The sequence below is a fragment of the Plectropomus leopardus genome, chromosome 8 (genome assembly GCF_026936395.1).
Source record: "Plectropomus leopardus strain MGB_pleo_1.0 chromosome 8, ASM2693639v1, whole genome shotgun sequence".
In the NCBI taxonomy this organism is placed as follows: Eukaryota; Metazoa; Chordata; class Actinopteri; order Perciformes; family Serranidae; genus Plectropomus; species Plectropomus leopardus.
In genome coordinates this window covers 19,053,298-19,069,631 of record NC_142183.1, presented here as the reverse complement: position 1 = coordinate 19,069,631, position 16,334 = coordinate 19,053,298, and the positions used below count along the sequence as shown (strand labels likewise).

At 38.2% G+C, this 16,334-nt stretch overlaps 2 protein-coding genes across 2 annotated transcripts; both read right to left on the bottom strand.

Moving 5' to 3' along the window:
- On the bottom strand, positions 1-8,161 carry LOC121947979 (uncharacterized). Its single transcript, XM_042493195.2, has 4 exons — positions 7,731-8,161; positions 5,527-5,627; positions 5,364-5,439; positions 1-3,325 (listed from the first exon to the last, which is right to left on the bottom strand). The coding sequence occupies exons 1-4, from the start codon at positions 8,023-8,025 to the stop codon at positions 2,535-2,537; spliced, it is 1,263 nt and encodes a 420-aa protein (XP_042349129.1). The 5' UTR covers positions 8,026-8,161; the 3' UTR covers positions 1-2,534.
- A 1,264-nt stretch (positions 8,162-9,425) lies between these two features.
- Positions 9,426-14,692, bottom strand: smtnl1 (smoothelin-like 1). Its single transcript, XM_042493723.2, has 5 exons — positions 14,394-14,692; positions 12,029-12,693; positions 11,817-11,931; positions 11,504-11,655; positions 9,426-10,067 (listed from the first exon to the last, which is right to left on the bottom strand). Exons 1-5 carry the CDS (start codon positions 14,472-14,474, stop codon positions 9,686-9,688), a joined length of 1,395 nt encoding a protein of 464 aa, XP_042349657.2. The 5' UTR covers positions 14,475-14,692; the 3' UTR covers positions 9,426-9,685.
- Between the last annotated feature and the right edge of the window lie 1,642 nt (positions 14,693-16,334).

Sequence of the window (16,334 nt, the reverse complement as noted above, 5' to 3'; positions counted from 1 at the left end):
TTCTCTGAAGGTGAAAGCTGTTAAAAACTCTGTATTTATTCAGAATTGCATATCCAGATTATAAATCCACAGACAGAATCCACACTAAAATGATTATTGCCCAGTCTGAAACTATTGGAGAGTACAAAAGAGAATAAAAGAGAGCTGCAACAGACACCAGAGGTAGTTTGCTCTTTAAGTGAAACACGTACGTGAAAATGTAAGACATGTAAATCCCAGGTATGCAGCTCATATGTACTATTTTTAGTTTCTCATGAGTTTTAATGTGAAGTTTGGTCAGTGTATCTGGGATTTTGTGTAAACTGTGTGATGCGAGAAACTTTCACAACAGTTTAAAACACTTTAAATTAGCACTTATGAAACATTTTTAAATTGTAACTAGAGTTGAGCACTACGGAAACGTACCAGAAAAAGTATGTGAACCATATTATGACTAGATTTGCCAGACCAGTAACAAAATGCTATCCTTTAATATTCGCATTTGAAAAACAAACAGAGCACAGGCGCACACACATAACTTTACTCCTTTAATGTGGCTAAAACAAACAGAAACAGTGCTGATGTTGGCTTTGTAGCTGAAATGTTTGTTTTGTCCGCATTAAATACATAATTTTATCTGAGTGCCCGTGTTTGTTTTTTGGATCCCCGCCACAACCCCGCTCTTTATATTTTTAGAGTTGTACACGCTGCTATTATTCATGAAATAAACAGCTGCATCAGGACAATGTGAACGAATCAGTTAGCAGGACTACTTTATGGCAATATTGGACTGAAGAGGCTGTTGCGTCAATATGATACTTCGACTGAATAATTCTCTTTAAGTATTTCCTGTATCTCAATACTAATATTGTGATATAACACAATAGATTTTATCAGTATCGCTCATTAATAGCTGTATGTTTCTTCTTTATTCCAATGTCACTGCCTGTGTTTCTGTCCGTTTTGGCATCAAAATCTGTATCTGTTGGATCCACGTCCCTCTCTGATCTGCACATGGTTTCCTCTTCCTCCTCCTGTTACAGTTCCCGGTGTTTACAACAGTTCATGCTGTCACACGGGTCAACAAAGCAGCTGTGAGGGTCTCTAGTAATGAGCAAAATTTACACATCAAATGATTACGTATCCATCACTGAGCGACAGCTGTATAATATGCAGAGTTGGTCATGTCTGGGTAAAGATTTGAGCATTTATCAAATTTGAATTAAAGCTGGGATAGGCAGATGAATGCTGGCGTCATTAGGCAAAAATCCCATAATTACCTTTGAGCTGATTGTAATTCAAGTGGTCTAAGAAAAAAAAGTAGACTTCTGCATCTGCTCTCTGCTTTGTTTTATAATTTTAGAAAATCTAGCCTGTGAAAAGGGAGACTTTGGCCAATCACATGCCATTTCAGAAAAAGGTCTTTCCTATTGGCTGTTCTACAAATGCAGATACACCAGCATGTTTTTTTAGTGAAAACCCAATTCAATGGTGGAAAGTCCTGCAGAGAAAGTTGTTATTCCAAGATTGGCAACAACTGCATATATATGGCAAAGCAACCCAAAAGAGAAAGACAGACTTATCAAAATAGTTTAAAACAAAGTCTGACAATAAACAAAATGAAACATGTTAATATTATCGTTTTTGAAATGGAGAGAAAATAGAGCTAATAGTTTAGCCTTCTGCTGATAGGACACTAAACACTAACAGCTCAATGCTAGCCAACTTTAGCCTTGGATCAAAGATTGCCCTCCATCTCGCTCCCTGCTGCTACAGACCACCTTCTCAGGAGGAGAGCTGGTAACAAAAATCCACAGCTCTGCAGCACCAGACAGCCCGGACTCCTCGCCAGATCAGCAAACTTTCTGTTGCTGCCGTTACACAGATTAGCCCCGCCGCTGCCTCTGGCCACCTGCCCGCTGTGACGCTCGGTGCAGCGGCAGAGAGTGAGGTGAAAGGAAAGGGTGGCCGGATTTTTGTCCCATTTGTGGTCTTAAAATCACCAAAAGAGAGAGCAGGAAGAGCAAACACAGTGCATGCAATTTATGATATAAGATCTGATTAAACACCGGATTACTGTATGAAGCATGTTCCCGTGATCGTCTGGTGAGAGCCGCTTAGGACGCAGATAGTAGAGCTGCAGGTAGAGACTACATTTTCCAATTCTGCATTTTTTTTTTGCCTTTTCCAGATTTCTGCCTGCCCCAGCTTTAAATTAAGGTACCATATATTTTCTTTGAGTGATGAATAAGGCATCTGTTTGTCTGTATTTCAGAAAGTATAAAAAGTTTCACTAGCCAAGAAGGATAAATAAAAAAAGGCATTTTAGTTTTGGAGGATGTTTTTCCTATTGCTGGTTTTAGAAATAAAATGAACGCAAGCGTCTTCATACTGAACAGAGATGATGCTTGTTTGTGTCCTTATTTTGAACCACAGCAGTCCGTTGATTTTCCTAGGAAATGGCGAAGTACACACTCACAATCTCAGTAAAAGTAACATGCTACACACAAAGAAAGTTGAACGTTGGAGTCTTTAAATCTTTGTATCTTTCATGGTCAGAGCGCTCCGTTAGTGTGTGTGATCATGTGCCTGCGCAGGTTGCTGGGGTTGTTGAAGCTGGCGGTGCAATGATTGCAGGTGTACGGTTTCTCTCCAGAGTGAGTCCTCAGGTGGATCTTCAGGCTGCCGTTCTGCGTGAAGCGTTTCCCGCACTGCGTACAAGCGTACGGCTTCTCCCCAGTGTGAATGCGCATGTGGATGCTCAGCGTGGTCTTGTTGACGAACGACTTGCCGCAAAAGGTGCAAAGAACGGGCGGCTCCCCGGTGTGACTTGCTCTGTGCACGATCAGGTCTTCACGGCTGAGGAAGCGCTCGCCACAGAAGCTGCAGTCCAGAGATTTGTTGATGCCGTGAGGGAAGACGTTCTGCGGCTGGGTGAACTGGCTGACGTGACTGGGGTGCCCCACCTGACCATCAGCTCCTACGACTGGTGTTTTTATTGCAGGATTCAACACTGCTGAAGCCATTTGGGTGGAATGATTCCTCTCCAGCTGGCTGTTTCTGTTGTCCTGCATCCCTCTCATCGCCGCTCTGTCACCGCCACCAGTGGTGAAATTCAGGAGACTGTCATGGCTGACGTTGTGGTCAGGAGTCAGGGAGCTAAAAGCCTGGAGCTCAGAGGCAGTGAAGAGGGTGTCGCTCTCCTCCTGCAGAGGTCCTTCCCCCCGACCATGAACGCTCACGATTCTCAGCTCCTCGTTATCACCTGTCAGGCAGGACGAGTCTAAATTCGGAGTCCCTGTAGAAACACCACTCTGGGTACTGTGATTTCCAAAGTCATCCTGACCTAAAACACAAAACACAAAATGACATTTTCAATCAGTTTTTGCGTATGAAACTTTAAGGCCGGGACTTACGAGTCACAAAATTACTGCAAGGACATCATTTGAATCAAGAAGCTATAAGTAACCTCAGCAAAGTCTACGTGCGATTGTAAAGTGCTGACTACAAGTTTGACTTGATTTAATATATTTGATATATTAAAAATAAATAACAGACAATACACTGCAAAAAATACAGATTGATTGGAAATGCTAAGGATAACAAAATAAAGTTAAATAAAAAGATTTCTATGGTGAGCCTTTTTTACAGGAAGACAAAAACAATACAACTGCAGAGCGAGGCAGAGAAAGAAAGAAAGAAAGAAAGAAAGAAAGAAAGAGAGTATATATCTCTTAATCAAGGCTTGTCCCAAGTCCAGTCCAAAGGTTATTAACAGCCCACAACTTGTCTTTCAAAATATACTTTATGTTGCCCATCACACAATATAGGTAAATTGAGCAAGAAAAAAGGTAAAAGAAAAAAAAGAAAAAGACAATGCCTTTTTTTCTTTTACCTTTTTTTGTACAGTTGTACAGTAGACATGCACCCAGGGGTGTAGTGTAACAAAGTTACAATACTTTTGGCAGTATCTGTACGTAACTTTAGTTTTATATTTTCAGATGAATGAGATGGGGAGGGATGAAAAAACCAGATCTTGTTCTTTAAATCCTTTAAGTTGTAAAAAAAAAAAAAAGACCTTGTTTTTCTTCAAGTGTAATATTGGCTCCATTTTTAAATTGGTGCAATTAAAAATTAACAAACCTCATTATTCTCAAAATTCAAATTACCTTTGATACTTAAGTACATAAATATCAGATACTTTCAGCAAGCTTACCATGAATATCCACACACTAATATAAATGGTTAAAAAAACTGAGTATACCAACTTCTACCCAAAATGCCCTCCCCACTTTTCACAGTTAGTGTCATGGCTGACTCACGCCATTCATCATGTTTTACTGCACACCGTAGCGTGCTGTCATAAATCACCCTGAGAGCCGACTCACTGCATCCAACCCAACATATGTTTCAACATACTGAAGCGTGCATGAAAAAAGGTTTTAATAAGACACTTGACAACAAAAACACAAACACCAGACATGCAGTTTGGGATATTCTGTACGTCACTCTGGAGAGAGACAGCTGATTGCTTAGTTTCATTCCCAGGTCATCGAATACCGACATTTTGGCTCGTTAGTTGGACTGAAGCACAAATCCACAGTGTTGGTATTTGACGACCTTCAAATAAAACTCAATAATGAACTATCTTTCTCCAGAATTACATACTAGGGGTCTACTGATTATCGGCCTGGCCGATTATCGGGGCCGATTGTTGGCATTTTGCTTAGCTTTAGCTTTTTATTTTGATACTTGCTGATAAAATTAATGAATTAAAATGTGCAAAGAAAGTGTCAGCATGGGAGGAACTTTTATTTTGTAAAACCTCAGGGAGATATTTTAATTTCTGTTAATTTTTACTTAACTTTATTTCTAAAAAAAAGTTGCAGGGAATTTGCTGTATATGATGTTGAAATTTTTCAGATTTACTGTAAATGCATATCACTTCCAAATAACGGTTATCGGTCTCATTAACAACTAATAATCAATATCAGTATTGTCCCTGAAAAACCAATATTGCTCGACCACTGTTCCATACAGCACTTTTAAGTGATGATGTCAAAGTGTACAATGTTTGAAATTAAACAAAAGTAATTTTTTTCCTCATTTTTCAGAGGAGAGTGTAGGATTAGACCTAAAAATGAAAATACTTTCCATAAAACTTCTGCTGCACGATACACGTCTTCCCTAAACTGTGACAGACTATACAGTTTTTTAATAAAATAATTCCTTTTTTAAATGTTTTTTTTAATGTTTTCTTACTCATTTTTTATCTCAACAACTCTTCTGAACGGGCTAATCAAACAATTCATTTGTACAACTACCAGAGCTAAGTGCTGTCTGTGTAGCCTGTGAGTCAGACTGCAGCCGATGTTGATGCTCACCCACAACTGACCCACATCCTCCCACGTCGTCCTCATCTTTGATCAAGATGACATCTGGGCTCTCCATATCTTCATTCTGACAAAGAATAATACATATGCATGATAAGAAAACACAGTTTCAAACAAAACCATTGACACGTGAAAGTACTCTCACAGCATTTACCTCCACTTGTGTCGTAGCAGAGGAAGTCTTGTTCTCTGGTTGAAGAGAAATTGAAGCAGCTTCCCCAACAGTCTTTTGGGCCACTGGTGGTTTAATGACGACTGGAGGAAAGAAAAACACAGAATGAATGTAAAAATGTGATAGTGGTAATACAGACATTAGGCTGGTCTACTCATTTAAAAAAAACCTGCGTGTACCTTCTAATTGCGGTGGGAATGAGGTATTACAGTAGCACTAATTTTGAGACACGAGTAAGAGCGGTGAGTGGATGAGAGGAATGAATGCAAAATAAACAACAAGTGACAAATTTCACATTTTCCATAACAGCTCATTACCAGTCTGAATTCAAAATCTGTTGCACCGACGGAAACACAATGCTTTGCGATGGATACTGGGCCGATAAACTTGAGTTGATCGTTGTAGATTTAATTTCTGGGAATCACTGTTTTTTTTTTTTTATAGACCTCAGATCCGCCCTTAGACAACTACAATAACAACAGCTTTATTTGGGCCGCTCACAACTGAGACAAGGCTTTTTTTTTTTTAAACAAGTCAAACTAGTTTTAATCAAAAAGGGAAATACAGAAAAGACCTATACATACACTTTATACAGTCCTGCAAGTGTGAATATAATTCTTAGAGGTTTCGATAGTCAATATACTGCTCGTAGTGTTTGTCTTTATTTTAGTACCTGTACCTGTCTGTGGGGTTCATAGCTGGTTATCCATTACTAATAATTTCAATTTTGGGGCAATGCTGTTTTTCACAGACCTCAGATCCTCCTTTTGATAACTCAGATAACTGCAGCTTTATTTGTGCTACTCACAACTGAGTAAAGGTTTAATTTAAAAAAAACAAACTACAGTAGTTTCAGGGCACAAGGGCAAACCCTGGTGACGAATGTGTGACATGAGATAAAGAGCAGCCATGATTCATTAACAGTTCATAGCTTTTTTTTTTTGCAAAAGGACCATTAAAACAATTGTCAAAGCATGTTTACATAAAAACACACATTTTTGTGCATTAACCCTTTGAAACCTGGATTGTGCTGTGTTTAGACACCTTTCACGAGTACTTGACTCTTTGTAAATTAGTTCAATTACTTTGGAAAACAAAGGAAAAAAGGCAATGACCAAGTTGGCAAGAAATGTACCACAAATTACAAGAAACTAGTAAAAGTTGACAAGAAAATTACTTAAAAATAGGTTTAAAAAAGAGGGGAGGATTGTTGACAAATTGGGTGACGTCTTCCGACTATGTTACAAAAAATATATGCAATAAATACATGGATAGTTTTTCAGCACTTTTCCCCCAGTCATTTTATTGTTTGATTTTGTCTTACTTTTCAGGTAATTTTCTTTTAACTTCTTTTATAATTTCTTTGCAAATTTTTGGGCCATGTCTTTTTAAATTCTCATTCAATCATTTTCTTGTTTGTTTGGGTGTTCTTCAGCATAATCTTCCTGTAACTTTTTTGAAATAATGTCTTTGCAAATTTTTGGTACATGTCTTGTTAAATTCTCTCCATGTTTTTGAAAGAAATCAAACCAATTTGCTCAGGTTGAAAAATTATCAAAAAAAACCCCAAAAAAAAAACAAAACAAAAAAACAGGGACTATTTCCAGAAAACAATATTTATAATTATAATATTTTAATACCCAGAACTGTTACAAAAAGTTATACAATGAACACATAGCCTATATATATATATATTCAGCACTTTTTTTCTCATTTTCTTGTTTGTTTGTTTTTTATGGCATAATTTTCTTGTAACTTCTTTTTTATAATGTCTGTGCTAATTTTTGTGCCATGTCTTGTTAAATTCTCCCCCATGTTTTTGAAAGAAATCAAATCAATTTGCTCTGATTGAAAAAAATATCAAAAACACTGGGAAAAATTCAAGAAAACAATATTTATAATTGTTGTATTTCAATATTTAGAATTGTTACAAAAATATGCACAATAAATACACAGGCTTTATATTTTTCAGCACTTTTCTTGGGGCCATTTTCTTGCTTTTTTTTTTTTTTTTTGCGTAATTTTCTTGTAACTTATCTTTGCAAATTTTGGGGCAATATCTTGCCAAATTCTCTCCATGTTTTTGAAAAGGGAATCAAACCGATTTGCTCAGGTTTCAAATAGTTAAACAAACGTTACTTGTTACACGAGCAGGACGTATTTTGGAAGTGAAAGTACTTCGTTACCTTGTGATTTAGCCCGTGGTTTGGGGATGTTTCCTCTGATGGGGGAGAAGCGGCTGGCCGGCCGGTTGTTCCTGGTCTGCAGCCGGAGGGAGAAGAGCTCGCTCCTCATCACCTTCATCCTCATCCTCAGGGCTTCGTTTTCCTTCAGGCTCTGGGTCAGATGCAGCCGGAGTGACGACGAGCTCTCCGAGAACAGCTGACTGATTTCCGTCACCGCCGCTTTCACCAGCACGTCCATTATGGACAAAAGCTGCGACTCCAGGTTCAGATTGCCCGGCGGCATGTTTGTAGACATGTTTAACTTTGCTGCCGCCGAGGATTATGTTAGAAAACAGCGCTACACCACCGCTGAGTTAGCTCACAAAAGATCCCACACAATGGCCTTTCCGGTAGCATGACGCCCGTTACCGTAATCCGTAGAAAGCAGGGGCAGTGTAAATTCACGTTTGCCTCCATGTTACTGTGAATATAAACTCTATAAACTTGTATAGTTTACTTGCTTCACATTTTCTCGGTATGGTCAGTGTTTATGTTTATTTGATATATAATTCGTCTATTTGAATTAATGTAGTTTAATTTATGTTTTAATTTATTCGTTTAATCTGATTCGATCGTGTTTAATGCTATTATTAGGGCTATTATTTGTTTGCTGATAATATTCTTTGAATTGTATTTACTGCTATTGGTATGGACTGATGTTATTTTTGTCTTTTAAACGTTCTACTTTTTTTGGCCTAATTTTACCAATTTTGTCTGGCCTTAGTTTAGCATTATTGTTTGGCTCTTATAGTTATGTTGCCTCTACAAGAAACCCTTCTTGCGTATGCTTTGCCTTGTTTGTCACAGCACTTTGAAAACTTTGTTTTTAAAGGTGCTATATAAATAAAGGTATTATTATTATTATTATTATTATTATTATTATTATTATTATTATTATTATTATTATCATTATTATTGTAACATTATTATATAATCTAGCCCCTTTTTGGTGTTAATCTTTATTTTTAAACACCTTTCTGTCATTGGGGTCTCTAGCTGGTTACCTAGTGCTATTCATTTTAATGTTGGGGCAACCCCTTTTTATGACTTCAGCTCCTCCCTTAAACAACTACAACAATATTAGCTTTATCAATTAAAAATAAAAATAGAAGCCAGATTTGGCTTAAACTCAAAAAGTCATATTCTTCAGTTTTTATAAATAGTTTCAGGCAAAGTGGAGTTTACAGTAAATTATGATCTTATCAGATTGATTTCTTCATGACTGATTGATTTGTATCCTACTTTAATAAATGTGCTTTCCCAGGCTTTGTAGCCTGAACTGGCTTCTGTAAGTCACTTCTTAAAACTTATTTATATACAAAGGCATCACCTTAACTTTTTTAAATTTTTAATTTTACTTATTTTACTCTTTCTCATGTAGCTCCTTTTGCCCAGTGTTGTAAAATGTTTAAACTGTGTTTAAATGGTTTTCCTTATTGTCTATCTTTTTTTTTTTTTTTTGGTAAATCACATTAAAGTCTATTATCATTATTATAATGATTATTAATATTGCTATTATTATTATTGTTGTTGTTGTTATCTGTCTCTCTGGCAAAAAAGATAACCCATTGTTGTTGCCCTTGAATACACCATCTGTCATACTGTCATAATTCATTCCTAGTTTTCTGGCTTAACATTATTATTTCAAAACAAAGATTTACTTGTTGCACAAACAACTTTTTTAATTTTGCAAGTCCATCATTTAATTCATTTTTTTCTATAAATACACAGCAAATGGAAGAAGATTTAAGTTTTATGTGATCAAAACAAACATATACAAAAGCACACAAACATACAGCTAAATAACATCACATTGCCACTAGTCAATCCAACACCAAACTAAGACTTCGGCTACTCATTGAAGTACAGAACATTTCTTTTGGTCTTTTCAGTCTTTGTGTTTGCTGTCAGTATTTTTAGGACTCTGCCTTGACTGACACTTCTCCATCTCCCTCCATCTCACAGCTGCCTGGTGCATGTTCCTCCTCTCCAGCTGCCTCTGTCTCTGTATCCTCTCCCTGCTTCTCCTCTTGGCTCTCCATCGTCCCGTCCTCAGCAGACTCTCCCTCTTCTTTCTCCAGTGACACCTCTCCTGCTGCTCCTTCTCCCTTCTCTTCTTTCTCATCACCGGCCTTTTTGTCCTTCTCCTCCTTTTCTTTGTCTTTCCTCTCTTTCTCGATTTTGGAGAGGCTGTGGCAGAGGGACTGGACATATGTGAACACACACATGGGGTCTGGGTTCTTGCCCATCATGAGCATGTCTTCCACTTCCAGCAGAGGGCAGCAGTCAGCCAGGGACCTGAGAGTGGGAAGTAAAGTAAAGTAAAGTAAAGTAAAGTAAAGTAAAGTAAAGTAAAGTAAAGAAGAGAAAAGAAAAGAAAAGGAGTGAAGTGACATGATAAATACTTACATAGAGATAGTCCTGACTTTCTTATTCATTTGTTGGCATAGTCATTTTAAATGTGCAAAACAAGAATAAATGAAATAAATAAATCATTGTCAAGAAAGAGAGTCAATTTTTGTCTTCTTTGACAAAAAACTTTTATCCAGCAAATTGCACCCAAAGTTAATTCCTGTTCTCTCAGATGAATTTGACATCCTGACCTTCAGTCAGATACAGGATTTGAAAATATTAGGTGTAAGAGGTTCAAGTTGTTATTTATGTGCAATGTGCACTCTTAAACCTACAATAACTTGTTTTTTGGAGGGTGAATCAGAGAAAAGTTATGAACCCTGACATCATCTTTTACATTAAAATGGCAAACATGAGGAAGCAGTTTCTTATTTACACATCCAGCAGTTACGAGCAACATTATTTTTTATTTGGAGTTCTGTTTCTGGCCACCGGGTGAATGTAAGTCCAAATTTAAATCTTTTAGTTAGTTTTGGTTTCTTCCAACTTCTGAGAGAAATATTTGACTCTTTTCCTGCTAAATACTTGACTGTCTTTGCCAGCTGGTGTCTGTTTGATGTTTGGTGCTGAGCAGACTGTACAGCCCAAACTTTTCCTTAAAAAAAAGATATGATAAGAGCAGTGACAATAAAATAATTGCGGGCCAGACAGCTACAACTTCCAATAAGCTGGCATCTAGCAGTGAGGATTGCACTTTGGAACCAGCTAAAACTTCTCCCATGTACAAAGTGTGCATTCCCGGTTAGGATTCCTTCAGAGTTCATTGTTCAGGAGGTTTTTTTTAACGGTTTGTGCACTGATTTATCTGCACTAGTTTCTTCATCTCAAAAACAAACACACCCAGAGATTTAAGGTAGTAAAAACACTGAATAAAGTGGTTTCACATTGAAAATCAGTGTTTTTCCAATGCTGACCTGTCTTGGTGGGACTGTTAAATAGGGTGGCTGACGTGAAAATGCAAAAATGTGAATGACTCTTTCCTGAGTCAGTGTTTGGTTTGTCTCTTCTGGGCTGCTGTAGAAACATGGTGGTCCAACATAGCAGACTCTGTAGATGAGGACCAGTTTCCTATGTAGATATAAATGGCTCATTCTGAGTCAACAAAAACATTACGATTATTTTTTTCAAGTGATTTTACACTAAAGAAACATACTTATTACATCATATTCCATTTTTGCCAATATATCCTCCAAAATCATGAACACTAATCCTTGAATTCTAGCTCTCTAAAAACTGCTGCTTTGTTCCCTGTAGAGCTCAGTAGCCTTCTTGTCTTATTGTTGTTATTGTATTATGTATTGTTATGGAGAGAGGTACTGTACTCTGCAGTCTGGAAGGCCAGGGTGAAGTTTTTCTCTCTCTCCTTTGGATTCAGGGTGCTGAAGTCAAAAGCATCAGGGAAGAAGCGATGGATCAGAGCACAGAACGCCAGCCCATCGCTCCAGGAGGATGAGAAGTTTTCTATGTCGACACCCTAAAAGGTCAAAGGTCACATACATCAACGTCAAATGAAAAGACTGACAGAGCAAAGCATATCTACACGGACGCTCAGTTACATTATTTTTAAGTTCTCTGGTCCCAAATCTAAATGACAAATCTGGATATCTGGTGATTAAGATGGTGTGTTGAATGCACCTCATAACGGCGAGTCTTGTTGCGACACCACTGAAGCATCTTCTGTTTGATTGAAGCTCCCATAGCTCCAGCTGTAGCTGACTTCTGAATTTTGAAGTTGCGGGGTATTGGTGTCCTAAAACATCACAATGTTGCACAATTTCTGATGAAAACTCAATCAGACCATATAAACTGTCAGTTATTTTGAGTGACTGGGTATCACACTGACTTACTCTGGTGCACCTTGTTGGAACTTGGCAATGATGTCGTTTTTTGCAGCTGCTCTGATCGAGCGTGCAGATGGTCTCGGTCGTGTGAGAGCAGAGGAGGGAGGAGCACTCTTTCTTTTTGGCTTTGCTTGCTTTTCTGCCTCCTTCATTTTTCCTTTGTCTTTTGTTTCTAGTTTTTCTTCCTCGGCTTGATTTTTCTTCTCTGCCCCTTTTGCTGCTTTTTCATTCATATCTTTTTCTGCTTCTTTTGGCTTTTCTTCTGTTTCACTCTTCTTTTTCTCTTTGTTCTTGTCTGTCTTTTCCTCTCCATCTTTCCCAGTCTGGCAGCTCTTCACCTCATCCACACGCTCACTTTTTTTGTCTTCCTTCCCCTCTCCCTCCCCGTCTTTTTCTCCACTTGTTGCTTCAGGATCTTTCACCTCGACATCAGTGGAGGCTTTGTTTTTATCGTGTCCATCTTCTTCGGCTTCACCTTCAAGATGCTCTGATGGAGTAGTTTGGGTCTTGTTTGTATCTCCAGTGCTGGTCTCCTCTTCTCCTTCCTGTTCTGGAACTGGATGCTCCTCCCCCTTCTCCCCCACCTCCATTACCCCCTGACCCTCGAGTGTCTTCCTTGTTGGAAGCTCTCTCTCTGGGTCTTTACTCTCCTCCAGCTCTGGCTCATCTATCTGGAGGACAAGCAACATGAAATAAAGTTATTATGCATGAAATTCATCTGCAAATGATATCTGATAAAGACGTTACCATGCATTTTATTCTGGTGACTGGGCTGTACCCAGCACAGTAGCCTAACCATTACATGTACATTAGCTGAGCTTTTAATCAGGAGGACAAGGGGGATAGTGCATGTCATGACACCTCGGTGAGACAGCTGCCAAGCAGCAGACAGCACAGGACCACTGTTCACGATCGACAAACAGCAAAAGCGGATATTTTTCACACTTTGTTCGGACCTTTCCTGCCATGTTTGTGGCATCAAAACCGGGTATCTAAACCCTAAACACAGTGTATTCCTAACCCTAAAGAAGTGGTTTTGTGTTTAAGCACTCAGTAATTGTCACCAAAAAAAAAATATTTTTTTTTTAAACATATCAGCTACATATTCAGATATTCTACAGATATTTGCAATTCACACCTGCTTTTATCTGTTGACAAATATGCCTTGATATTTTGAAATAAATACAAAGTGATGCAAAGCAACCAGAAAGAGACAAAAGCAACCACAGAGATGCAAAATGTCCTTAAAAAGATGCAAAACAATTACAAAACATTTAAAAACCCCACAAAGAAACAAAAAGAGTTACAAAATGGACATAAAAAGACTCAAAACAAGTACAAAGAGATACCAAATGACAACCATCAAGAGGCTCTGAGTTTTTTCTGTCTCCTCAGAACTGTACTGAGTTTTTTAAAATCATGTTTGAGATATTTGCTATGACCCACACAACACTGACAATAAATGATCTCAAACAGTATTTATCAATATCAGCTGAAGGACAAACACAAGCAGAGGCCCGATGCGTTCTTGTCATCCTGCTTCTGTCCTGTTCCAGTTTCACAAAACAGATAAATATGTTTGATTAGAAAAGAAAACAAAGACTGATTTCAGTTAATCTGATATCAGTCTTGTGTGAATTATGAACAGCATGACTTGTGATTGTATGGTAACATTATGTAAGATGTACTAAAATTAGTGTCCACACTTTACTCCACATGCTCCTCAAACCAAAGAGCATAATGTAATGTGAGACTGAAGCTCTGGGATTTGTTGAGTATCTCACTTATTTAAATACAGCTGAGAGGTTGAACATTCAGTTGGAAAATTTACCTAAAATACAGACCATTTTAATCCAAACGACAACTTTAACGACTCCCCTTTGGCTCTCTACATTTAGATATGATTCATTTAAGGAAGAAAACTGCAATTAGTCACTTCTTTCTTTGAATCCTCACTGAATTCTTCAGTGATATCAGACCTCATTGAGACAAAATGTTGTTTGCAGCATTTAAATTTTGAAATATGAATGTAATAACATCTGAAATACTGTATATCGGATAAAATGTCATTGTAGGTAGAGTCACACCAGGTCAGGCAGTGCACCGGTGACTCATCAGATGGAATAGGAAACTCCATGTTGTGTGTGCATTACTTTACATAACTTGTGTGCCTCAGAGTATTACGTCCTGCAGGAGTACAAACAGGTGGCTGCAGCAAATTCAGCCACTTTAACTGTCCTGCTGTCCAAACACAACACCTGCCACGGCTACAAATACACTGCCTACCATTTCCAGGAACATAATGTGACACCGGTCATTGTATAAACTTTTACGTTTCAATTTAATGTAACGAGCAAACAAACAAACAGACCTGGTTGTTGTTGTTGGTGTCAGTCTGACTGGTTGTCTCTGTGGACTCAGATGTCTCCTGGCTGGGTGATTCCTCATCCATGATGTCCAGAAATGTCTCTTTATCCACCAAATCAAAGGTCAAATCAGACTTTCTTTTAAACTTATGTCCCAGAACTCCTAAATGATCACTTCTATCGTCCCTAGAAAGTTTTCATTCAGTCAGAGGTGAATCCTCCTCAGTGTCTCTGCCTCTCACTACTCTACTCTGCTTCCCTGTCTCCCCCTCTCTGTCAGCACTGCCCCCGTGTTTGTGATGCATGTGTTGGATTTTGGATATCCGCCTTCACCCCTCTTCACCCGACACCTCCGCCCTCTGCTTTGTGAGGATGCCTATGCTTCTTTATCTGACCTTTCAAACAACATGAGGTCCCGAAATAGAGGCAGAGTGATATAGGCGCAGTCCAATGGGCCAGACAACTGCATCTGCTGTGGAAACCGTGGCTGTACACACTAATGCACACGTGGGTGCATGCATGGAGTTCATTAAACATGTTGACAGACAAACAAACAAACTCCAACTTCCTTTTTGCTCTTAATATATAATGTTAATTATAATTGCTATTGAGATAATTTGCTTAGCTTAACATAAAGACTGGAAACCGGGGGTTAGCAGCGGGTCAAGCTCTGTCAACAGCTCTAATGTTCACTAACTGCTATTATTGTTATTGTATATTAAGTTATATCTAGCTTGTTGGATCTATGCAGAATATTTCTTGTACAGCACATAATTCCCTACATCTAAAGATGTCTATTCTATTCTTTTATCCAAATAAACAAACAAGATATAAAGTGCTTGTGAGCTTTAGATCTGCTGGCAGGCAAATTGTGTTACTTTTAAACTAGGGAGCTGTATTATTCAATACAATTTTATGTTTACTGATTCAGTTCATATAATAATGTTATATTTTAATTTAAAGTCCCATTTGCATTAAACATCTACAAAGATTTTTGATTATTTTATTGATATGTTTCCTGTTATTTATATGTTTGTATTTATAGGTTTTAGATTAGTGTTAGGTATCAACTGATGACCAAGCCAAAATTATTAGAAAGTACACACATCAACAAAGGAGAGACTCAAAAGCACAACTCAAAAAACCCCAATGCAGAGTTAATGTCTTAGAGGAATCCGAATGTCGTACAAAGACGTCAATCCATTTAAAAAACAAAACTGGCCAAAAAAAAATTGCACTTGCGAGAAAACAGTGATGATAAACTCTCAGACAAAAAGGGATGCACATAAACTAAAAATGCAAGAGAGGGAGGATAATGAGGGACAGATGAAACTAATCAGGGAAGGGAAAAGAATCACAAAGGTGGGACATAGGGCAGGAAGTGAGGTATCCAAAACTAGAGACACAGGTGAGAGCCAAAATAAAACAGGAAATAACTGCAAAAATCCCTGAAAACAAGAACAGGAATGGGAACTTCACTAACAAGACCATGCCTGATGTATGGTAGAAAAGCAGTCTACTGGAGCATCAGGGATCGTAAGGAGAAGGTTGAGTTTGATGGGATGAGAATGATAAGAGAGTCTTAGGCCAGGGAATGAATTTGACCCTAAGATCATCAGGGTCATGTATGAGATGGGGGTGTGGGCAAGGTGTGGGGATGAAGGGGCGATTGAGTTTGTGGTGATGGATGTTTCAAACGGAGTCGTGGAGAGGCTGGAGCATGTATGCACCTGGGGGTCTACTGGTATAGTACATTTGCTAGCCTATAAAGCCCCATTGTGAACCTGGAAACATTGAGTACCCCAAAGTTCTATGTTATGAATGCATGGTATAGGTCCAACATTAACTGCCAGATGCTTACTTGTTGAGCAATTTGCATTATATACCCAATTTGCATAAAGGTGGATAATAGCATATATTAACAGTATTTCAGCCACTGCTTAAAC